General features: G+C 40.0%; 1 protein-coding gene across 2 annotated transcripts in view; it reads left to right on the forward strand.

Annotated features, from left to right (window-relative positions):
* The first annotated feature begins 55 nt into the window (after nt 1-55).
* Nucleotides 56-21,761, forward strand: part of pdzd8 (PDZ domain containing 8) — a 28,321-nt gene continuing 6,615 nt past the window's right edge. Inside the window, exons 1-15 of one of the 2 annotated variants that reach the window (XM_022223847.2) lie at nt 56-385; nt 2,663-2,920; nt 3,564-3,752; nt 9,820-9,912; nt 10,828-11,004; nt 11,401-11,481; nt 11,635-11,857; nt 12,270-12,457; nt 13,851-13,933; nt 14,928-15,633; nt 16,152-16,378; nt 16,999-17,244; nt 17,697-17,775; nt 18,160-18,254; nt 19,415-19,497. In XM_022223847.2, coding sequence (XP_022079539.1) covers nt 2,774-2,920; nt 3,564-3,752; nt 9,820-9,912; nt 10,828-11,004; nt 11,401-11,481; nt 11,635-11,857; nt 12,270-12,457; nt 13,851-13,933; nt 14,928-15,633; nt 16,152-16,378; nt 16,999-17,244; nt 17,697-17,775; nt 18,160-18,254; nt 19,415-19,472 — 2,592 coding nt within the window. In that variant the 5' untranslated portion in view covers nt 56-385; nt 2,663-2,773 and the 3' untranslated portion in view covers nt 19,473-19,497. The remainder of the gene's footprint in view (nt 386-2,662; nt 2,921-3,563; nt 3,753-9,819; nt 9,913-10,827; nt 11,005-11,400; nt 11,482-11,634; nt 11,858-12,269; nt 12,458-13,850; nt 13,934-14,927; nt 15,634-16,151; nt 16,379-16,998; nt 17,245-17,696; nt 17,776-18,159; nt 18,255-19,414; nt 19,498-21,761) is intronic. The other variant, XM_022223845.2, reaches the window with a different exon arrangement.

Here is a 21,761-nt window from a genome sequence, read left to right on the forward strand (position 1 = left end):
TTTGCATGCCTCTTGTGACCTTTCCCCCTAAAGTCAGGTGATCAAAGGAGCCTTATCAAAATCCTGTACTGTCCCCACAGTGCACACTTTAATTCGCTGCGCACGCCTCCTGTCACACCTGTTTGTATCATGCGTAGACTAGACGTGGACGTCCACAATAATGTACAATACAGTGGTAGCGCCTATGTGTGCCATGTAAACATGGTGAAGACAGCTAGGCCTAGCAGGCGAAATGAAAATCTAACAATGTCAACCCTAGGACTTCAGTTTATTTGCGACTAAATAACATCTGGAGACCTTAGAAGGCTGTATGCCAACATCCGAAAAATACAAACGGAGGTCATCAAGGCGAGAGTTCCCGTTGTTCAACTTGTTGACCAAAAGGGTAAAAGTTTGTTCACCTTTAGATAAGCTACCGGTATGTAAGCAGATATCTAGATGAGGTCACAAATTCGTTCGTCCAGGTTGGAAGTCCAGCGAAACGGCACCTCTAAATTTTATATCTTAAAGCGTGTAAAAGTGTTTGTTTTCTATCAATGATTTCTGCCCTTTTTGTGCATCAAATTCTATATTTTAAAAAGCAGTTGTGCTGTATACTAAAAGAACTGAAAATCGTGTTAGTACCATTTATTATGTCTGTTTGCATCGAGTTTTGAGTGTAAAGTACATGTATGATGAAAATTATGTCTGATCAGATCCGCTTACACTATGTCAGTATGTCAACAACTGTGTGCGGCCATCTTTGTTTGTTGTCGTGTAGCATGGTCTCATCTAAGCCTAATAATATCTCGCGAGACTCAACCGGGGAATGATGATGTCATCATCTTGTAGAGCTAAAATACTCTTTCATTTAATGTATAACTCAAGGAATTTGATTAAAGCACCGTCAAGCCTTGTTTTGGTTTGTGAAAACTACAAAAAGGTAACAAAAAATGTGCATTTTTCTGTTGAAAATACCCCAAAACACGTATAAGGAGATGATAAAACATATATAAAATGGTGTTTATTTGGAAGCTTAGAATTTCAGGAAGAAAAGGAAGTTGATTTTTGTCAAAAATCAATATCAAACTGGTGCCGGACAGCCCTTTTGTATTCGGGTGCTGTTGCGCAACTGTGCACATACATTTATGTTTCAATGAAATGTTATCAAAAGACCCTGTCAAACACGAACAGACTTAAAGTAACTTATGACACCCAACAGACTTGGTCCCCTACAGTATTTTTATAGCTATTTATTGATGACAAAATATCATATTAAAACTATGCTTCAGTGATCCTTCACACATCACTAAAAGTTTCAAGCCCAGCTCAACTGTCCTGTTACTGTATACATGTATCCTGTGTTTATTATCGATAAAGTTCTCCATAATAAAAGATTGTTTACTTTACACTTCCTCTATGACTTAACTACAGATCTTTGTCCAACTCTGGCATGTCTGGAAGTGGGACCGATGAGGAACAAGACTCCATGTGGTTCAAATGCCTTGATGAAAATCAAACTTGTGTCCACCCCTAAAAAGTGATGGACTGATTACATCTAATTTTAATAACAAAACAAATTCATAACTTCACCATACTTACAGCTATTCAGCAAAATTTTATACTGTTCAATTTCTTTTGAAATTCTCTTTCTAATGGTACTACATGTAAATTTGTGGGGGTCAAACAAAAAAACCTGAAAAGTGCCAGACTCCCAAGTCCAGCTCTATATTCACCATACGTGGACATGTAGCCTTGTAGTTGTAGTATCTAGTAATATGGTAGGACATGTACATGTACGTACATGTAGGACTGTTGCTACAGTACGTGTATTATGTAATTATGTATTATTACTGTGTGTTTGTTTCATTTTTTAATTGTAAGACTGACATGACTGAGAGGTGAGATTCTCAAATGTAAAAACTTTCACAGACTGCCAATCTGTCTTTGAGGTGTTTGAATATACATGTACGTGTAATCCGTTCATCATGTTCATCATGTACATGGATTTTCCCTATGTACAATTGTCTGCATTATTCCAACTGATTTTGTATGTGGTTTGTTCATCAACAATCTGCCGGTCGTTGAGACCGAATAGTTGGGTATTCGATCAAATTGAAGGTTGAACATTCAAACAGTGAATTATTTGATTTGACTCAGCCCTAAAAGAATTAAAATCTGACACAGTAAATTTACAGCTGAGATAAATGCTGAAATTTCAACTAACAAAATGCACTTTAATTACCAGTCAGGGATGATGCATATATTTTTGCAAGCAGAACACTGGCAGCACTGGCAAAATGGAATACAGTGTTTAAACAAAAAGTTGTATTCAGTTTGAAAACTCAGTTTAAAAAACAATGAAAGCTGATATTTACTGCAGATTTCCAGTGAATTATAGTTGGAATTTTCTTCCATTAGATGATTAAACTTAAAAGCAGAGGACGGTATTTTTTGTTATTTTTTGAGTATAATTATGTTTACAAATCCAAAATGGGTGTTGTGATGTACATATTGTATTATTGCATAATTTGCAATCAAGATTCTGCTCAAACATCTGTGTTGTAATCAGCTTAAACAGTTGAACAAACTTCAATATTATCTGAACCTGTATTATTTTAGTCCAGTAACCTTGAAACAGTTGAACTGATACGAGTGTATAATGTTTCTGTACTTTCAACAGAGATCACTGATAGCCACATTGCGTCTGTAAACTCAAGCAACTCTTGACCAATCGCCGACCATGTCACGTAAATTATAGCAGTGTGTGTCTTGCCATCCAATCAGACACGCCATGTTCTTTGTGGTGTTTGTTGCGGTCCTCTTTGGGGCATTCTGCATGCTGCTCATGCAAGTGTTCCTGGTGTTCCTGTATTACAAGAACCAACAGGTGCAGCCCGTTCCACAGCGGGCCCAGTATGAGAAAGCGAAGATGCCCGAGGTAAAGTCAGTCAATCCAAGGGTAGAAAAAATTTACAAGTTAACCAAAAAGAGAAGGTACGTGTACAGTTGTAAGCCGGAACCCCAGTTCCTTCAAAATGAATCCTTACCCTGAAGGGTGTGTGAAAAGCCGTTTTCAAATTGAAGGATTAAACTGGGCTAATTTGTAGCTTTGGGAGGATTTTGCCTGATTAAGACAGGTAGAACCCAGCCACTGTAAATGGTATTTATTGAGTGTAAATTTGTACATGTATGATACACTTAAATTATAAGTATTACATGTATGTGCTTCTTGCACAATGGTGGACTTTTTGGGATTTACATGTACACCTGTACAAAGTTTTTACCATAGCAATGATGCCTACGAAGTTAGGGCTGGTCGTACATGTAGGTTTGGAACTGTATATACATGAATGTAGTCCAGTGCTCCTGAGGTGGCAGGCTAAAATCTTTGTTGATTTGTTTTACTTTTGGGGGGGGGCTGATGGGATGAGGTTTTTTTATCTTTTTCTTTGTTTTTATTTTTGGTTTTCTTTTTGTGGTTTTTTCCCCATGTGATGTTTTTATTTGAAAACGAAAAGACAGTAGAAAAAGTACTTAGAGACCTTTTTTGAATGAGTTCATTTTTGTGTTACCTCTGACAGGATTTGGATGTCTCCTCCATGTTGCACAAGACAGAATCGTGCAATGCTCTCAATGTCTTGGTAGCCTTCCTCTTCCAGGAGCTCAAGGATGCAGCGTTTGTCCGTCGATGGGTCGTCAGGAAAATGAACGTGGAATTTGAGGAGCTGCTCACCACTAAAACGGCTGGAAAAATCCTGGAGCAGATTAATGTAAGTCTGGAACTGATGTTTTGAAACACCTTTTTTTTTTGGCATTTCACTTTTAGTTCCGCCAGAACTATTTAAAGGCCGGTTCTTAACCACTTCCTGCCAGGTGGAGTTTGTACATCTGGGACGCTTTGCTGGGTGATTTTCCAGGATTTTCCATTTTCAAAATTCTTCAAAAATTCATATCTTAATTTACTGGACGCTTATACCCACACGAATGACTGTCTGGTGCTACACTGATCTGATAGGCAACCTCTATAGAAGCCCGAGTATTGCAGCCAGGCCTGCTGCCCCTTAAAGAGAGCCCCAATTTTGTGTGGTGTTGCATACATGTAATTTCCTTTTGTTCCCAAAAGTGGCCCAGTGCATTGCTTGAATGACAGTGGGGTCTTTACAGATGCGGCCAGATTAGTGTGCAGCAGTTGCAACGTACACACTGTAGGCCTACATGTACCTACATACATGTACATGTACATTATATGTACATGTATTTTGCCTCAACTCAGAGTTTGTACCTTTAAAGCAGAGCTGAATATACATGCAGTTTGTACTATATTTAGCATGATACTCAGGATGAATAATGAATCAGATCTGATACAAAATAATATTCCCAAACCATATGAGTTGGCTGATTTGCATATTGTACATGTGCATGCACTTTTACAAATAAAATTTTTTAATTGTACTTTGAATTATTTTATTTGCATTTACCTTTTTCTTATCTGAAATCCATTATTTCTTGTATTTTTGATCACCAGTGGTCCACATGGAACGTTTCACAGTGCAACAAGATAATGTACTTGTTCAAATTATTATTTTCCATTTACACACAAAACTCTATGAGCATGCTTAAATAATTCCTTCAGATACAATGTCAGCCATTGCACTTTAGAAAATTGAATAAGTGCCAGTCCTCACATCATACTTCACTGACCATTAAAAGAATCAGAAAGGAATGAAAAAAACACCCCATTTCTGCAATAAAATCATGAGTGGAAGGTTTGGCATGTTTGGCCTACATTGTTCATGGACTATAAATGCCATGGTTATTAAAGGCAGTAACACCCTCTGCATGGATTCCATCCTGTTTCCATCCTGTCTGTTTGGATGCTTCATGCATACACCTACTCGTGCGGAGTGACCTTCCCTGCCGAGAATGAGATTTTAAATACCAATCAGTTCGAATAGATACTATTATTGGTGATTTCAAAGGGATGGAGCATAGCCCAATCCTTGGAGTGAAAACTGATTGATTCAGATTTAAAGAGAACAGAGAAACAGAGATAGATTAAATAAATTCAACTCAGTTTTGTTTTTTAAACCAAGGAAGAGGGATTACTTCTGATTTGCTTTCAATTAAAAAACATTGTGATTTCATTTAGCATGTTATGGTACATGTGCAGTTTAAAATCAATTGCCATAGTATTAAAGGCGATAGTTTATGATATATTTGATATCATATTTATTTTATAGTTTATGAAACTCTGGCACTTCAACAATAAGGTTTATATTTGGTATCTGTTGGTTTGACTGTTTGAGAATTGAACCTTGAATCAAATTGAGGTGTGACCATGAGGTAAACGTTCACGTGCCAAACAGTGCTGCTAGGATTATCAGTTGAGGAGTAATAGATGCAGCTCTATGGAATATTAACCCTAACAGTCCCAAATCCTCCAATTTCAATACGATTTTACATACACCCTTGGGGTTATAGAGAGAGATAATTGCCTCTGCGGCTACCAGTTCATATTGCATGCAGAAGACTGCACACATACTGTACACGATCGCAAGGGATTACAGGTTGAATAGCTACCAGGAGATTAATGACATACTTCTTTATCATACATGTAAGTTGGTAAAAGAAATAAACATTATTTGACTACTGTCCTGTCAGTAATGTAAGGTCCTCCTTGAAAAATGGTACCAAATGGCAATTGAAAAAATAGTGCTTTAAACACGAAATGGGGCAAGACAAATTGATGAAATTGAAGAACGTATGACTGCATCTCGACTCCCGAAAATAAAATTAGTCTCAAACGTGTTGTTTCAATGAAACACTGGTGCTACACGGCTATGCACTTCTTTCAAGGGAAAACATAAGGCCTCTGACTCTAAATTGCCAAAAATCATCATCATGTAACGGCTTCAGGAACCTTCTACTACTGATCACTGATCCATGTTGTTGAATTAATATATCAAGAAGCAAATGCTTGTGTCTGTTGTAATGAGCCTGAATGCCATACACCTGTATGTAAGTTATTAATGACATTTTTCTGTCATTTTTATTGAAATCATAATGACTTTAGAGAAACGACTGAATCTCATTTACAAGTGAATGATTTACTACAAGTATTTATATAGGAATAATTTAAAATAGTGCGTGGGCCAAGTTGATAGTGGTGGGACATTTATGTACATGTACAGGTACTGTCTTGTACATGAATTACTTTTTCAGGAGTGTTATTTGATTTATGTGCTTGTTAAAATATTGATGATTTTGTAAGATGGAAGGATTTGAAACTTAGATGTACTTTTACACATGCAGCACTCGTAGTTTTACTGGTATCTTTTTGACAACAATTGAGAATATGTACAGTGTACATGTACATGTGGGTGTGTGTAACAGGTACAAGAAATAATTGAAAGTCAATAAAAATTTTTCATTCTGAATTCCTTTATAACATCTGTGCATTTGAATTTCACCTTCAACATGTACAAAATATACATGTACGTAGACACACCTTTGCCAACAGCAGTAATATCTCAATTTCAGGCATTTAACTGAAATAGTGTACATGTACGCAGTTAGGAAAAACTTGAATGATAGACTGAGCAAAGGTTGGTTCATATTTTTTCCTTTGCCACTTCAATGACCGTGGAAAGGAAAAACGATCTCACAGCTCGGAGACTGTTTCCAGTCATTGCATATCTCCCTGGCTAGAAATTGTAAAGTAACGGTTGTGAGACGCGATCCTGTCGGCGGCAGGTGTTGTATCGGACAGGGATCGGTTCTGCCCCTCACAATAACCCCGACTGCCATTTCCTCCTGTCCTTTCTCTGGGTACCGACCAAAGAGGTCTAAATTTAGACATTTACTGTATTGCTGAGAATTGGTCCGGGATTGCAGAAAGGGCATGTGAAGGTAACATACATGGTTCAGTACAGAATCAATGCTTACAGAAAATGTCAACCACATGCTGAGGGGATGTTACATGTTATAATATTTGTACATGTACCAGTATACATGTACAGTACTGTAGTCTTTTGGTGTTTTATTCGTTCAGATGCCCAAGTAGAATTATTCATTTTACTTGAATATTATTGGCATACATGTGCATTTATGTGCAAGCCAGGTCTACAGTGTAGTGGGTTCCAGTTTCTCACTTACACTGTCAATGTACAATAAATAACTTTAAAGCATTCAAAACAGCTGTGAATTAGTAATTTTGATAATTGTTGCATTAATGATCAGTGCAGTTAACAGTGGGCACCATATATGTGTGCATAATTAGGATGACACATGTACATATACATGTACATATACATGTACATGTATGTACAGCTTGTACTGTACGTGAATGTATGATTCACTATAGTGTACAGGTTTATTCTTATATCTTGTATGTCTGGCAATTCACTGGTACATGTATGTACGTGCATAATTGTATGGTATATACTGCACATACAAGTACATGTAAGGCTTGCAGCTTTCCTGAAATAAACTTATTTTTATTTGCAATTTAAAACAAGGAAGGCCCTTAATTTTGGAGTTTTCCCTGCCCGACGTGTATTTTAACACTGTATGCTCAGTGTATGCCCCGAAGGCTTGTGAAAATCACAAAAATCAGTTGGGACTTGAACCCAACAACCTCCTGCTTTACTAGTGCAGACGTCTTAACCACTCGACCACCTCGCTTGCTGGTGTTGGCTCGCTGGTTTGAATCAGATGTACACTGAGTGGTTAAGACGTTTGCATCAACCTTGCTATAGTAACAATAGTAACAACTATTGCAAGGTTGATGCAGATGTCTTAACCACTCAAGTAGTCTGCACTGGTAAGCAGGAGGTCGTGGGTTCGAGTCCCACCCGAGTACGCTTGTGTTTTTTTCTCAAGCCTTCAGGAGCATACACTGAGCATACAGTGTTGAAAAACACGTCGCGTACAGCAAAATCCAAAATTAATTTACATCTCCCCAGCGCAAATCCATCCTTGAAAAAAAGGCCCTGTTTTTCATTTGAAGAACTTGTTTTTGTCAAGTTTCCGTGTTTTTTTGGTTTTTTTGGCCATTCACTGCTCATCACTTGAACATAGCGTAGAGAGCTCTTGATAAATGTGTCGTTTACTTACATGTAGCAGTTAACGTGTAGGTCTGCATTTGTGTCCTGCTCTGTGAAAATGAGTTACAAGTCGCCACGGCCACTTTTGAGTAACATGCCCATGGAAATCAACTGGAAACCATCAATATTTTTCACGCACACAGTGTCCATTTTCATCAGGATTTCAGAATGACAAACGTATACACAATATGCAACAAAACAAACTGCTTAACATGCTCTTTTTAATACAAAGTGTTCTATATAAACATTATAAATGGCCTCATGACACATTTTCACAGAGTGGCTCACATTTTAGGCAGATGGCTTCAAGAAAAATGCCTACATGTGGATACATGAAGATTTTTTTACTGGCAGATTTGTTAATGAAGGCTTTTTTTATTAAGGTATTATTTCTCTAAGGTTTTTACATAATTCTGTTTTTTTTTTTAGTTGCTTCTATTTACAAATGTGATAATTGGTCAGAGAGCCCCCTTGATGGAAACCATGATTCTTAAATGTCAGACGAGTACATGTCACATACATTGCACAGTGTTCTGCATGTCATGTCTAAAATGGTTTGTGTATCTAATGCCATTGTTCATTTGTTGTGTCAAGATATCCTGACAAATGAAGTAAACGAAATGAAACAGGAAAGATCAAGGAATTGCCACAGCGAATGAAGTATCCTTACAGCCGACAAAGATACAGGAATTGGTACACGCTAAGACTAAGGCAACCTGTGAATCTGTAACGTACATACAAATAAATGTACCCAAGAACAACAAATCCAAACCAAAACCACTACAGATATTGGCTGCAAGGGCTTGCACTTCCTGCCGGTAATCACTTGGATCAGTTGATTGAATTACGGTAGATGTCTGGCTGGAATGCTAACAACATTGCCAGTGTGAGATCCAACTTTCACCTACATCTGAGGCAATCATTGCTGTAGCTCTTTGTGCCGTGCAAACCTGGACACAAAATGTTAATGTTGATGTAGCTCCCACTTACAATGTATGTATGTACTGCACGTGTATGCAAACACGTACATGTCCACATGTACCATGTATACGTCTATGAACATTATGTATGCATTGTATAGTATGCATTTAAGAATAACTTTAAAAAATGCACTCCCAAGCTTTTATAGACACCAACTTGAAAGAACACATTTCTCAATGTCATTTTCATGTATTTTAAAACAGGTCTGAATTTCTGAAATAATTTTTGCACCGTGTACAGGTAGAGCTCTAGAAACAAACTTATTTAACTTTCAAGTACTGGTATTTTGACGTTCATACCACACACATGGAGTAGAACACATGTAATTGTGGTACAGACGGTGATAAATGGGTAATTGCACATCTTGGAAGTCAAAAGAGTCATTCTTTGTCACCTGGGCGGTACAAATTTTTTTGTAGTCTGGAACATGCCCAAACTTTATAATCCATAATGAAGTGTTTCTGTGGTTGGTCGGTTGGCTGAGGCTTGATCGGGTACCATTATATTTGCTTTTCCGTCAGAGAATGAATTACGATGTTGCTTAAGACTGAGGTACATGTACACATAGGGACATGCCATGCACTGTATGTTTATTCTTTTTGGTTTGAAATTATCAAGCTCCATGGATTTTTTTAAGTCCATATGCTTTTAAAATAGTCATAGTTTTTCAATCATAGATTTGTAGAATCCTAATGCTAATGCAGTCAGCCATTCAGCCTAAAATCATTTCCCCCATTTTTTGCCTCAACAGGTTCAGGATTATTGTCTGGGGACCTCCTTTCCAACCATCAAATCGGTCACAGTGATGCGATGTCTGCAAGATGACCCCAGAGAAGTACCAGATGTGAGCACTTGGATGCTTTGATTACTTTCCCCGATAAGCTAATTTGGTAACCGGAAGTTACAGGTACTAGTCATTACTGTACATGTACCACAGCGGTACATGCACCATGCTCCCATGCCGGAGGTGCACACCAGTCAGATACCTCATCAGCCAGCTGGGAGCTGTAATTCTCCAGCATGGACACTTGTCAAGTTCAAGGACATACATGTACACGCTAATCTCCACCCCAGTGTGTGGGTGGCTGTGCCCTAACTCTGTGAAACACCCTTTTTCATGCGAGGCAAAATTCATACACCAGAAGTGGCCTTATGGTTGAGAGTCCTGATGAACGGCTTCAGAAGTGGGTGCTGGAATGTGGTCATTAACATAATTAATGCACATGCCGGCAAAGTTTAAGTCGATATTTGTTGTTCATGCATACATGTACAGTGTGGTTTCAGGAGGCCGAATTTTAGAGGTATTGTTAGTTACACAGCTCATGTGTGTGCATAGGCAGACAAAGGTCAGAAGAGAGTTTAGTTTGTTTGGAAGAAGTAACTTGTATACTTAACATTACTCACTGGAAAGTGCCAGATGAGGAAGTTATCAATCGAAGGCATGAAGCTGCGTTTATGAGTTATGCACCTTGTGGTCAAGTGGCCTAGCATTGGAAATGTTACAAATTCATTTACCAAGAAAATACCCCTCATACATATAGTAAGCCCTATACTCTTTTACATTGTGTAGCTGTGTGGATACATACATAAAGCATTTGTGGTCCAACCTAACCAAAGAAGTTCAATGTTGCTAGGACCACTTTTGAGTGGATGGTCTATTTTGCATTTGGTGTTGAAATTTTATACAACACTGAAAGTGAAAAAGAAAGATCACATCAAACTGACGAGGCCCTTCCCCATTTTCTCAACGTATTCACAGGAGATTGACATCGCGGCTGACCTGGAGTACAGTGGCGGGTTCCGAGTCTCTGTCGATGTCGACTTGGTCTTTGGGACAACGGCCTACGTGTCTCTGACTGTTACCAAACTCAAGGGAAGACTGAGGCTTCAGTTCAGCAGGAATCCTTACACACACTGGTCCATGTCATTCTATGAGGTCAGTTGATCTCTGACGATGCTGATTGTGAATGTAATGTGGAATCTGGAAGCACATGATGTCCATTCCAATAGAACTTGAGTATCAAAGATGTAGTATTTATGTACATGTTCATCAATATTCATCCGTCTCATTTGTGTCATCTGTTTTTTAGTTTTACAAACCAGCCGTATTTGGGCTTGATGACTGGTCTGTCTCAGTGACCTTCTTTCACATTATCTAGGGACTCAAAATTTTTTTTATAGTTTGAGCATGTGGAAATTGTAAGAGATGCATGGAGACAACCAAATCCTGGTTGACTTATTCCCCGAGATTCCCTTTCCTTATCTTCTTTTTGTTATTGCTCCTTATTTCCTGTGTATGAGGAAGTCAGTTTTTTGACTTTTGGTTTTGCAGGAGCCTGAAGTGGAGTTTGAAGTGGAGAGTCATTTTGAAGGCCGCTCAGTGCCAAAGCTTGGATCTATTATCGTCAGTCAGGTTGGACAATCTGAAAGTTTTTGAATGAGCTATGGACCAAAAAATCTTTTCTTTTCCCTAGCATATTTCTTTCAACTTTCGTTTTGGAAAGGTTGTTTCTTGTCGGTAATTCGATCGCTTGATGCTTCCGTATTTCCTTTTTTGCACATTCAGCTTCGTAAAACTTTGAAAAAGAAGCACACTTTGCCCAACTACAAGATGCGTTACCAACCATTCTTTGTCAAGCCTGCCCCTCCGCACAGCAACGCTGATGTGTATGTACATGATAGTAAGATCACTGCCGGCAAGCTGGCCGTGACGATAGTTGAGTGCAGTCGGCTTGCAGTTTCCTCTGCTCAAAAAGGACAGTCTGAAATATACTGCACGCTGTCCATCAGTGAGTATTGAGTATCAACTTGAAAGTTGAGTAATGGATTTGAGCACTGCAGTGCACTTCTACTAGCTGAATTTTGAGTGACATACATGTAGTCCAAAACGAGTTAGCAATCTTAGTGTTCTCGTCAAAGTGGAAACTAATTTTGAATGCTTCGTTAAACACTAAATTTTCAGAAGTTTACATTGAGGATTGCCACCAAAATAAACATCAAATTTCCCTGATGCTTGTTACGATAGGTGTGTTTTCAACTATCTCAGAAGGGGGACTAATGCCAAAAAAAGAGTTTTTTAACGCACACTACTTTTTAGAGATTTTGTGATGAAGGCATTGCATTCAGAACACGAGTAAGTAAGGACACCTCTTATAAATAATGTTTTATTTGAAAATAGTCTGCCCCTCCTACCTCCAACAGATCCAGAGCCATGGAACCAGGAAGATATTGTACGTCGCTTCCCAGGTGAGACGTTTGAGGTAGACCTACCCAAAGGTGGTCCCCGCGTGGGTCTGATGTTCAGCACTGGCTACATGTACCAGGAATTGGTGGTTGTCATTTCATCTATAAACAGAGATTCCCCAGCCGGTCAGACAGAATTGAAGAAGGTGAGTTGGTCTGACACCTTTGACTGAGGTGGCCTTATCACCTTTACTTCTCTGTGGCCAAGAGTGACCATAGGAATGTTTGATGGCACAGGTTTCTTATCATGACCTTTAGAGGAGTTAGATTTAGGAATAGATTCAGAAGGTTGGTATTCATGAAAATCATTGCTAGTCAGTGTTTTGACAGTCCACTAAAAGTGCCACAGAAATATTGCTACTTACTAAGATAAATTGATAATTGCAGTGAAATATTGTATCTTACTTTTGGTCCGAAAAAATTCCACTTCACTGTTTTCATGGGATCATAGGCAGGGAGTTAATACCAGGAACCATCATTTTGCTATCCAAGAATCGATCAAACATTGAGATTAAACAATTGAAACCTCAAATATTGAGGCTGACAATAATACTAACTTCCTGTGCACGGACCAGACGTCCTCTGAGCTTGGTTCCCACTGTCATAAAATATCCTGGAAATAGAAAGTTGTCCTTGATAGTCATGAAAATGTCATGGAAATTTGGAAGAAAAAAGTCTTGGAATCCTGTTGTCAGTGGAAAGAAGAGTCATGGAAAAGCTAGCAGAATCAATATGTAAATGTTATTTTTGACAGGCGGCTTTTCATGTGATAATGGAATAATTACAAATTAATAAGCTATCATTGTCAGTCTATAGTAGTGGCTTGGGACAGTCTGCCAGTTCATTATACCAAATACCTTTTCCATAGGCTGCTTTTCATGTGATAATGGAATAATATAAATTAATGAGCTGTCTTTGTCAGTCTATAGTAGTGGCTTGGGGCAGTCTTCCAGTTCATCATACCAAATACCTTTTCCATAGGCTGCTTTTCATGTGATAATGGAATAATATAAATTAATAGGCTGTCTTTGTCAGTGTACAGTAGTGGCTTTGGGCAGTCTTCAAGTTCATAATACCACATACCTTTTCCTAGCAAAATGGCATTAAATGTCATGAAAAAAAACTGTTACTCCTGGAAAGTCCTGAAAAAGTCAAGGAATTTGGTTTCAGATTTCTGTAGGAACCCCGTCTGAGGTGTGTGTACAGCCACTGAATACAGAACCTGTCTGCACATGCCAATAACAGACCCATAGCTAAATCTGAGGAGAAGCTATTCCTACGGGGCCATCGCACTCACGCGCACGTCTTAACTTGAACGCGCACCTGCACTTTAATAAGTCGCAACACCTTACTGGTCGGAGAGAAATGTAACGCGTGCGCACTGCCTGCTTGCAAATAGGATGGCCCGCAGTGAGGACTTCTAATTTTTTTTGTCAGATTTGTCTGTATCAAAATGCTCAGAGGAGTCTTGCAGTTGTGAAGCATGGTGGTTTCATTAAGATTGTTGTTTCCGGTTTGCTTGTTTTTTTCTCCTTGTAGGGTGATGTTTTACAGGCCGTGGATAACATTCGGGTAACTTCAGCTAAACATGCTGCCAAGCTCATTAAACAGACCAAAGATAGGTGTGTTTCTCTCACTTTCCTTCTCCCCACATCTCATCAAACCTTGCTCTCTGAGTATACCTCTCTGCCAGTTAGCCAGACGATATGTCAATACTCCAGGCAGACTCCCAGTTTTAGTTTAGGAGTGTGTTAGATCTCAGCATGGACGAACCCATTTACTCATCCTCAGGTGATTGCTTTCAATACTCTCTGCCATTCAATGGTGCACTGCAACTCACCCTCACAATTTGTGGGATACTACAAAACATGTCTAGGTGCTATTGTAGTGCATTTTGCAATGGCTGTGATAGAGCAATGGTGGCGTATCCAGCAACTTGACCCTCCCCCAGCCACACTGCTGGATACACCAATTTAAAACTGTCGCCAATTTGCCCATTTTTTTTCTTCATGAATTTATAAAGCTAACATTTTGAAAATGGTACTCCCACCTTTTGGGGGAGATGAGGGTTCTGTTACAGATGAAAAATAATCTGCACCGTCATTTTTAGGAAAAAATCTTATTTCGTCCCCTGGACTCAAAACCTGGATACGCTTCTGAAAGCAAGGGATGACACTCTGTACGTGTATATACATGTATTATGGGTGGTGGTATTGCCCCTGTGACTGAACTGTAGTATATCAGCCATTCCTCAGAGGCAGGTGAGAGTACGTCATTGACTCTAACAACTTATGTGATGTAAACCCTTCACATTTACCAAAATCAAGACTGTGGGATGACATGGTGAAAAAGAAGGTTAGACTGAATGATAAAAACATTCACAGTGGACATGGTGGACAGTGTGGCTTTTGCTTTTGAGAAATCATACGATTCCTGAGTGGAGGGCTGATTTGACATGTCCGTGAACAAACTGGTTCAGTTGCATTGACTATAAAGCATCATCCACTCAGTGTTGCATAAATTGCCCACTTATGGACTGGTCTCATGTGACTGATATTGAAAACAAATTGATGAAGGAATGGTGTTAAGCAGTTGCTTGTAACATTTTTGTTACAGGTGTACACTGAGAGTACAGAGGCCAGCTCAGCCAGTACTAACTCAGACAGATGGTCAAACAGCTACAGATGGCATGGGTAGAAATGTGGAAATTATTGACGTACAGCTAGACGATAATGACTACGAAGACTTCATAAACGTGAAAATGATGCAGACACTTGGAGTGAGTGCTGATGAAGCAAACCTAATAGCCCAGACTACCAGTGCGCCTGGCAAACTGCAGGTCCCTGCCACAGACTCCCCGGTGCTCCGTCGACGCACCGGTAACCCGGACTCGACAGACGGTGACACTCCGGTGCGGAGGCTGTCTTCGAGTCTGGACTATTCCACCTTGAGGGAGCTCTCGGCAGCTGCAGATCGCGAGAACCGACTGCAGAACATCAAGAAGCTATTCAAGGAATCCATGCAGGCCAAGCCGGGCGACAGGAAGAAGAAGAAATCAGTAAAGAACCCCACGGTGGCCAGCTTGCAAGCTGGGGGTGACGTAGACAGTGTGGACATCGACCCGGATAGGGTCAGTCTATCCAGCTTGACGTCACTGGTGGACGAGTCCGATATGGCCGGTAGTCCTAACACGGCTTCAACAGTTACTGGATCTACGGCGTCCATTGCTGCAGGAGACCAGGCAACTGTCTCTGAACCAGCCAACTCTGAGTTCTCTGGGTATGATGATCTGTACGAGACTGCATTGGTTCCTGCATACGATGTGAGTTTGCTAATTTGCTTCAAGGAGATTTGTTTTGAACTGTACCTCTCTGAGTGTAGATTTTGCTTGTCAGTCAGACAATGGATCCCTTTACAGGCATTGTTTAACAGCATCAAAGGGATGTTTCATGACCACCACTGAGAGGCATGCAACTTTTCCTTGAACAGCCATTGCAAACTGGAAAACACTACAAAACACTGTGCAGTTTGAAATATCCTTGATGGTTGAATACTATTCTTATTTTCGTTTGAATTTGCACAAAGTAAGAGCATCTGTGCGTGGCTTTTGGGCAATGTAGGGGCAGTGTAGTAGCAGTGGTATGGAAGTCTCTGCTACATGTCTCTTCCTCAAAATGCCACCCTCCTGTGTAATCAAGCATGTCAAGAGTGCCGAAGTCTTGGACGGCTTAACTTTCACGTACCGCTCACTTCCACCAAATTCAGTGGAATGTTGGCGTCCGATTAGGAAATACATATTCTGGCTCGCACAGTGTTAAACTATGCTCTCTTTTGTGTCAGGAACCGGTTTGGGACGAAACTTTCACTTTTGAGGTAGATGAGTCGGACCGCTATCTCAACGTCTGCGTGTGGAATCGCATCCCCCTGTCACCGGGAAGTAAAGACATTTTGATTGGCTACACCTGCGTGCCACTCATGGATGTAGCCCTGCAGTGCCTGAATACAAAGGCCGGGGAATACTGCCTTGTTAGCAACTTACACCCTCCGGAACAGAGGGCCGGTGCCACGTAAGTGACTGGAATTAAAATGGAATGACAAGCCCTAGGCTTTTCCGCCGTACTTTCGTATCACCTAATTAAAAAGAAAATTCAAAATTCAGATCCAGACGAAACTGAAAGGCTGTAGTCCAGAGTGCTACTCTTGTGAACATTAGTGTACTCTTGAGTGTATGAATGACAGGAATATGACCCATGGGTGAGGGGGTGTTGTTTATATGATGGTGTATTAATCCTCCTTTGGTTTTACAGCACAAATACATGTATGCACAAGTGCCCACAGTCAGGCTCTTGCATGTGTTTTCTATATGGAACACAAACATGCACAAGTTCAGTGTGTACACAGTTGGTTGCCAGCACAAAGTGACCCAGGGTCTTTTGTGCAGTCCTCTTCACTGCATTTGGTTTACTGCACAATTATGGCCATGAAACGGCGAGGCACAGTTGATGGGCAGCACAAAAGTGCAATCTGATATTCCTGTGAGGGACAGTTGGTGCAGTGCAGTGCACAACACGACACAGCTGTGCTTCTTTGAGGTGTTTACCAGGTGACCCAAAGAGTGACTTCAGCATAGGCAGGTTAAAGAACATTTGACCTTAGAGGAAACAATTTGTTATTTGTCCCAACCCAGCCGTCTCCCAGGCCAGTCACATCTCTACCAGCACTCGGGGTTCGAGAGTCGTCTCTGTTACGGGGACATCACCCTCTTCTTCCAACACACACCATCTGGCGAGCAACGTCCTTCGAAGGAGGAGATCGACATGACCGAGACGGTGCTGAAGGAGCAGCAGATCAAGCACACCATGGTGGCTGAGGAGAGATGGAAGGCGCTGAATAAGGCCAAAGGTCACAAGCACACACGGCCTGACGAACTCAAGTAAGTACCTACTTGTAACTCCTTCAAAGCAGTACAGTTTGGTAAGTTTATATTAATATCTGCCTTAACTTGGTGACTGGGTCCTATGTAATCAGAAGGAACTATTGAAGGTCTCTGTGGCTGAAAAAGTGAAGGGTCTCTGTTGATTTTAATTGTGCAAGATTTTTTCAAAGGCCTGAACCTCAGTAGTGACTGCTTGACTTGCTGAACAGTTTTGTTAGGTTATGTCACACTGAAGGTGCCGCAGTGCCAGAAATTAGAGAGAATTTAGGCATTTTCACAGGAAATTTGGAAGAAAAAGCTTGATAAGTCAGAATGTGTAATACCGTCAGAATATCTGATGTGTTATGTTTTTCTGCCAATTCTTCTTGTAAGGAATTGTCATTAGACTCAAGGACAAAGAACAACATATTAAATTCTAATTGCATCAAATTGTTTTGTCTTAATCACAGTTTGTTTCCAGGACTGCAGCATAGGTTTGTGGGAACTCACTTCTCAGTGCCAACAAGATGTGACTTCTGCAACAAAAAGGTAGAAAGACCCGAAGAAAATAAAATTGGAACAGAACTTGAGTAATCTCATCGAGTAAGCACTGATGGGCAGATAATTCATCTTGAAATATACAAGGGAAAGAAAAATGAAAAGAAGGGATAAGAAGGTTGTGATTTTTGCTTAGAAGCCCTTTCACAATGAGCAGAAAGTTGCCTTCAAGTTGAAGCGTTTTCCTATTTTAATCAAAATTTGGCAGTAAAACTTGTTTTTTCTAAGATTTTGCAGAGAATGCATTGGGAAATGTTTCAGTGTCTTTCATAAACCACAGCGCAAATTCCTTTACTGGAATGTTGTTCCGGCTCAAAGCCAGTCAGGAAGGATGTATCTTGTACATTTGAAGAGTCTTCATGTTTTGTATGATAGGTGTGGACTAAGTATGCCTTGAAATGCCAAGTGTGCCAGCTGATATGTCACAAGAAATGCTCTGAGAAGACACAAGCGCAGATGCCCTGTGACAGGTACTTTCTTGAATGAGTTTTCTTTTGGGCTGGTTTCTGTAATTGTTGTAAAACTGCTTCTGTCACGAGTTGCGTGTATTTGTCGTCACTTAGCTGTTTTTGCATGTAGGAATAAAGTAAGGAAACCAGATCTAAAGAGACACTGTTCTATGGACTCCGTGTACAAAATATCGGTATCGCAACAGGTGTTTTGCCTATAAAAAATCAGGCATGTGAAAGGTACTAATGCTATATGTCACTGGGCCATGTGAACTATTTACCAACTAAATGAAAATGCTGTGGACAAATCTAGGAGAAGAGGCTTTTGCCAAAGGTGATGTCCAAAATGAACTCCCAGAGCTATGGCTGCATCTGTTGTTTCTCTTCTCCAATTTATTGCTGGCAAAGACCTAAACCTTGCGCTAGATACACAGCCTGACAGTGAGAGCAAAATCAGGAGGGTGCCTGATTCTTCCATTGATGTTTAAATTGGAAAGGAGTGGGAACCAGACCAGAAAATGAGGCCCTCCTCTTCTGCTTCCTGTGTATACCACATTGGTTTATGGCCTCAGGCCTTGTGAAGGCTGCTGGTGACCTCTGAACTCTCTGAATTCCCTTTGAACTCCTTTTTGACTCCCTCTGAATTCAGATTGGACAGGGATGCCTTCCCCAGTGACCCTGTGTGAAAACGTTTATAGACACACGCATGTGTGGATTAAATGAAGTCACATGACCAGGGCAGCAATTTACCCACAGTGCTTTGTAACATTTGTGTTTTCTTTACAGAATTGGTGAAAAAAATTAGCAGTTACCAACTCTCTTAGGGCGGTAGGCATAAGCAAATATGTAACATGTCTTACATGCATTATCTTACATCCACAATATCTTAAATTAACAAAAGTGTTCTGTATTTGTGCAATCAGAGTCCATGGTGAGTGTGTCCAGAACATGTACTAACAAGCATCCAAGAATACTAATTAAGTAATTAATGACTACCTGTGCCTATACTTTTTTTTGTTTCCTTCAGTATGTTATTCCCTTTTGTTTTTGCACATGCTGATTGGTTTTACCGCCAAGAGTAATTAATATCATTGTCTAATGATTATAGTACTACTTTTTAAATCCAGTTCCATGATTGTTGTGATCAAACAGAAAGACACACCTCTCAAAACCTATTTCAGAATGGTCGCCAGAAACGGTCAGGATAACTCAGCTGGACTTGAAGATAATGTCTTCTAGATTTTCAATTTCGCCCCTCACTACGGTTGGTCGTATGTACATTTTTCGCATGGCATGGCATCCAAGAATTTCTCTCCCATTCGCACACAAGTCTCTTTCAGGTATACAAGTGACCATTATCACTGACCGTAACTTTTGGTTGGGATCATCTCTGGAATGCCTTGGTGTCTAATATTAAATGACACATGGTTTTTCTCAGATGTGGACGGGTCTCAGTCGTCAATATTTCTGGGAATTGTTTCTTATTTTGAGATAAGATTTTGGTGCCATGCAGAGTCTCCTTTCAAGGACTCTGGAGGGGGCTGTTTGGCATTCAGGAGAAGCTCATGAGGTCAGTCAGCATCAGGCAGATCCTATATTGAGGGCAGCCTTGCATGCCTGATAGTGCATTGTGTATTTGGCCAATATCTACTGAACCAGCACAGAAATTGGGTCATTCTAAAAATGCGGGGTCCAAAAGTGTGACATTTTTGTGTCTCTGTTACACCTGATTTGTGTAATTTGACATGGAAATATCACTGAAATTGATTTCCAACAACATGTATCTTTATTTGTTTGGCAGGTACATGTAATTTGCATTAATTCATCATTCTTGGAAATTAGAGAATATGTTCGGAAATTACAATGCCATATATCAGATGTGTCAAGGAGGGCCAATGATTTTCCGCGAACGCGGAAAATGGACGGAATTTGCAAAATCAACACTTTGAAATGGAAATTACTGCTTGAAACGGAACTTACCAAATTTCCCACCAAGAATGGCTTTAAAAGTAAAGAAAACTTTCCGCAAAGAACCATAAATAAAAGCCTACCAAACTCTGTTGAAATGCTTGCTTTTAATGAACAAATTATGCTGGCAACATGCTAAATTACACCACTGTACCACATGATAGGATTGTCCGTGCTGCGCCGGTACTGATACTTGCAAGCGCTGTCGGGTCCTTGAGCCTTAAGTGTGCAGGGGCGGCTGGCAGGTGCAGCAGCGCGTTACGGTACTCACATTCACCATTCACAGGTGCACCGTACTAGCATTGAAATCAAGGCGCAGACAAGTTCATACTCATACATATGCTTATTGCACACGTGGGGAATTCAGTCTGTCAATCCGCACAGATGCCTTGAAACAAGGCTAGTACCACACAGCATAACGATGAAACCGCGGCACCAAAATGTAAGACTTATTGCATTTTTCTTGAATTAAACGAAACTTAGTGAGCTTGGTGTACCATAGCTGAATGGGCCCTTGGAAGTGTTTGATGAAGAGCTAAGTTTTCAGTCGCAAACATGCATTTTAAGGCTCAGATTTAATGTTAACTTTCTTAATTTTGTCGGCACTACTGCCAAATAAAATGGCGGGTTGATGTCTAATGTTAACATAGTGTGACCAACAACTGTTGCATGCAAGACCTATTCTATGACTTCACTGTACATGTACACTGTACATGTATTTTTTATTTAATACATGAGGAGTGGCACATGAATTGTCCGTTGGTTAATCGTAACAAGTTTTTGACGATCGTACCGGTGGCAAATCAAGGGATGGGGGATGCTGTATTTATTGTGTGGATTTTTAAAAATTATAACTAGAGAAAATTATATTTAAAAATTGGAAACATTACAGAGTATATCCAAACAATATTTGTTTGTTTCTGTCTTTTTTATGATGGGGGTGTGCTTGGGCAACATTTCCTTGCATAGTTTGAAACTTGCTCTCCTTTTCCGTGTTTACTAGGGTATGAAACGGAATTTGAATTTCTGAAGCGGAATTTGGCGAAACAGAAAATGTCCATTTTCGAAACAGAAAATCATTGGCTCTAGACAGGGATGCAAAAAAAAATGGCCCCTAATTTATAGAATGACCCAATCCTGTCGTGCACTGTGCATTCTTCGGTATTTTTTAGAAGAGGGATAAGCCTCTCTTGGATGATGCATGGTTGCAGACAGTGCCCTCTTTATGAAGCAGAAATTATCTCAGTATTTAAACAACACTGGAGCTACCGTACCTCATGTACGTGCATGCACTACCGCCACAAATTCTATTTGACTGAACGGAGGATAAATACAGTGTATTACATGATTGTATTTTTTAGTGACAGAGCAGTTTAATGTGTGCTTTCCCCATTGTATCGGTTGTTGAAATCTGGTAGCCACTTTTTGATCGGCTAGTGGGTTTGACATTGTAACCTTTGAGGTCACATGGTAATTTATCATTGGCCGGTTTGTTGTATGGAGTTGTTTGAAAGTTGGTGGTTTCTTGCATTGTGATGGTTGAAGTTTTACGGCATTGTT

Source organism: Acanthaster planci, linkage group LG02, assembly GCF_054643075.1.
Source record: "Acanthaster planci isolate LZ-2023a linkage group LG02, COTS_SCS, whole genome shotgun sequence".
Taxonomy (NCBI): domain Eukaryota; kingdom Metazoa; phylum Echinodermata; class Asteroidea; order Valvatida; family Acanthasteridae; genus Acanthaster; species Acanthaster planci.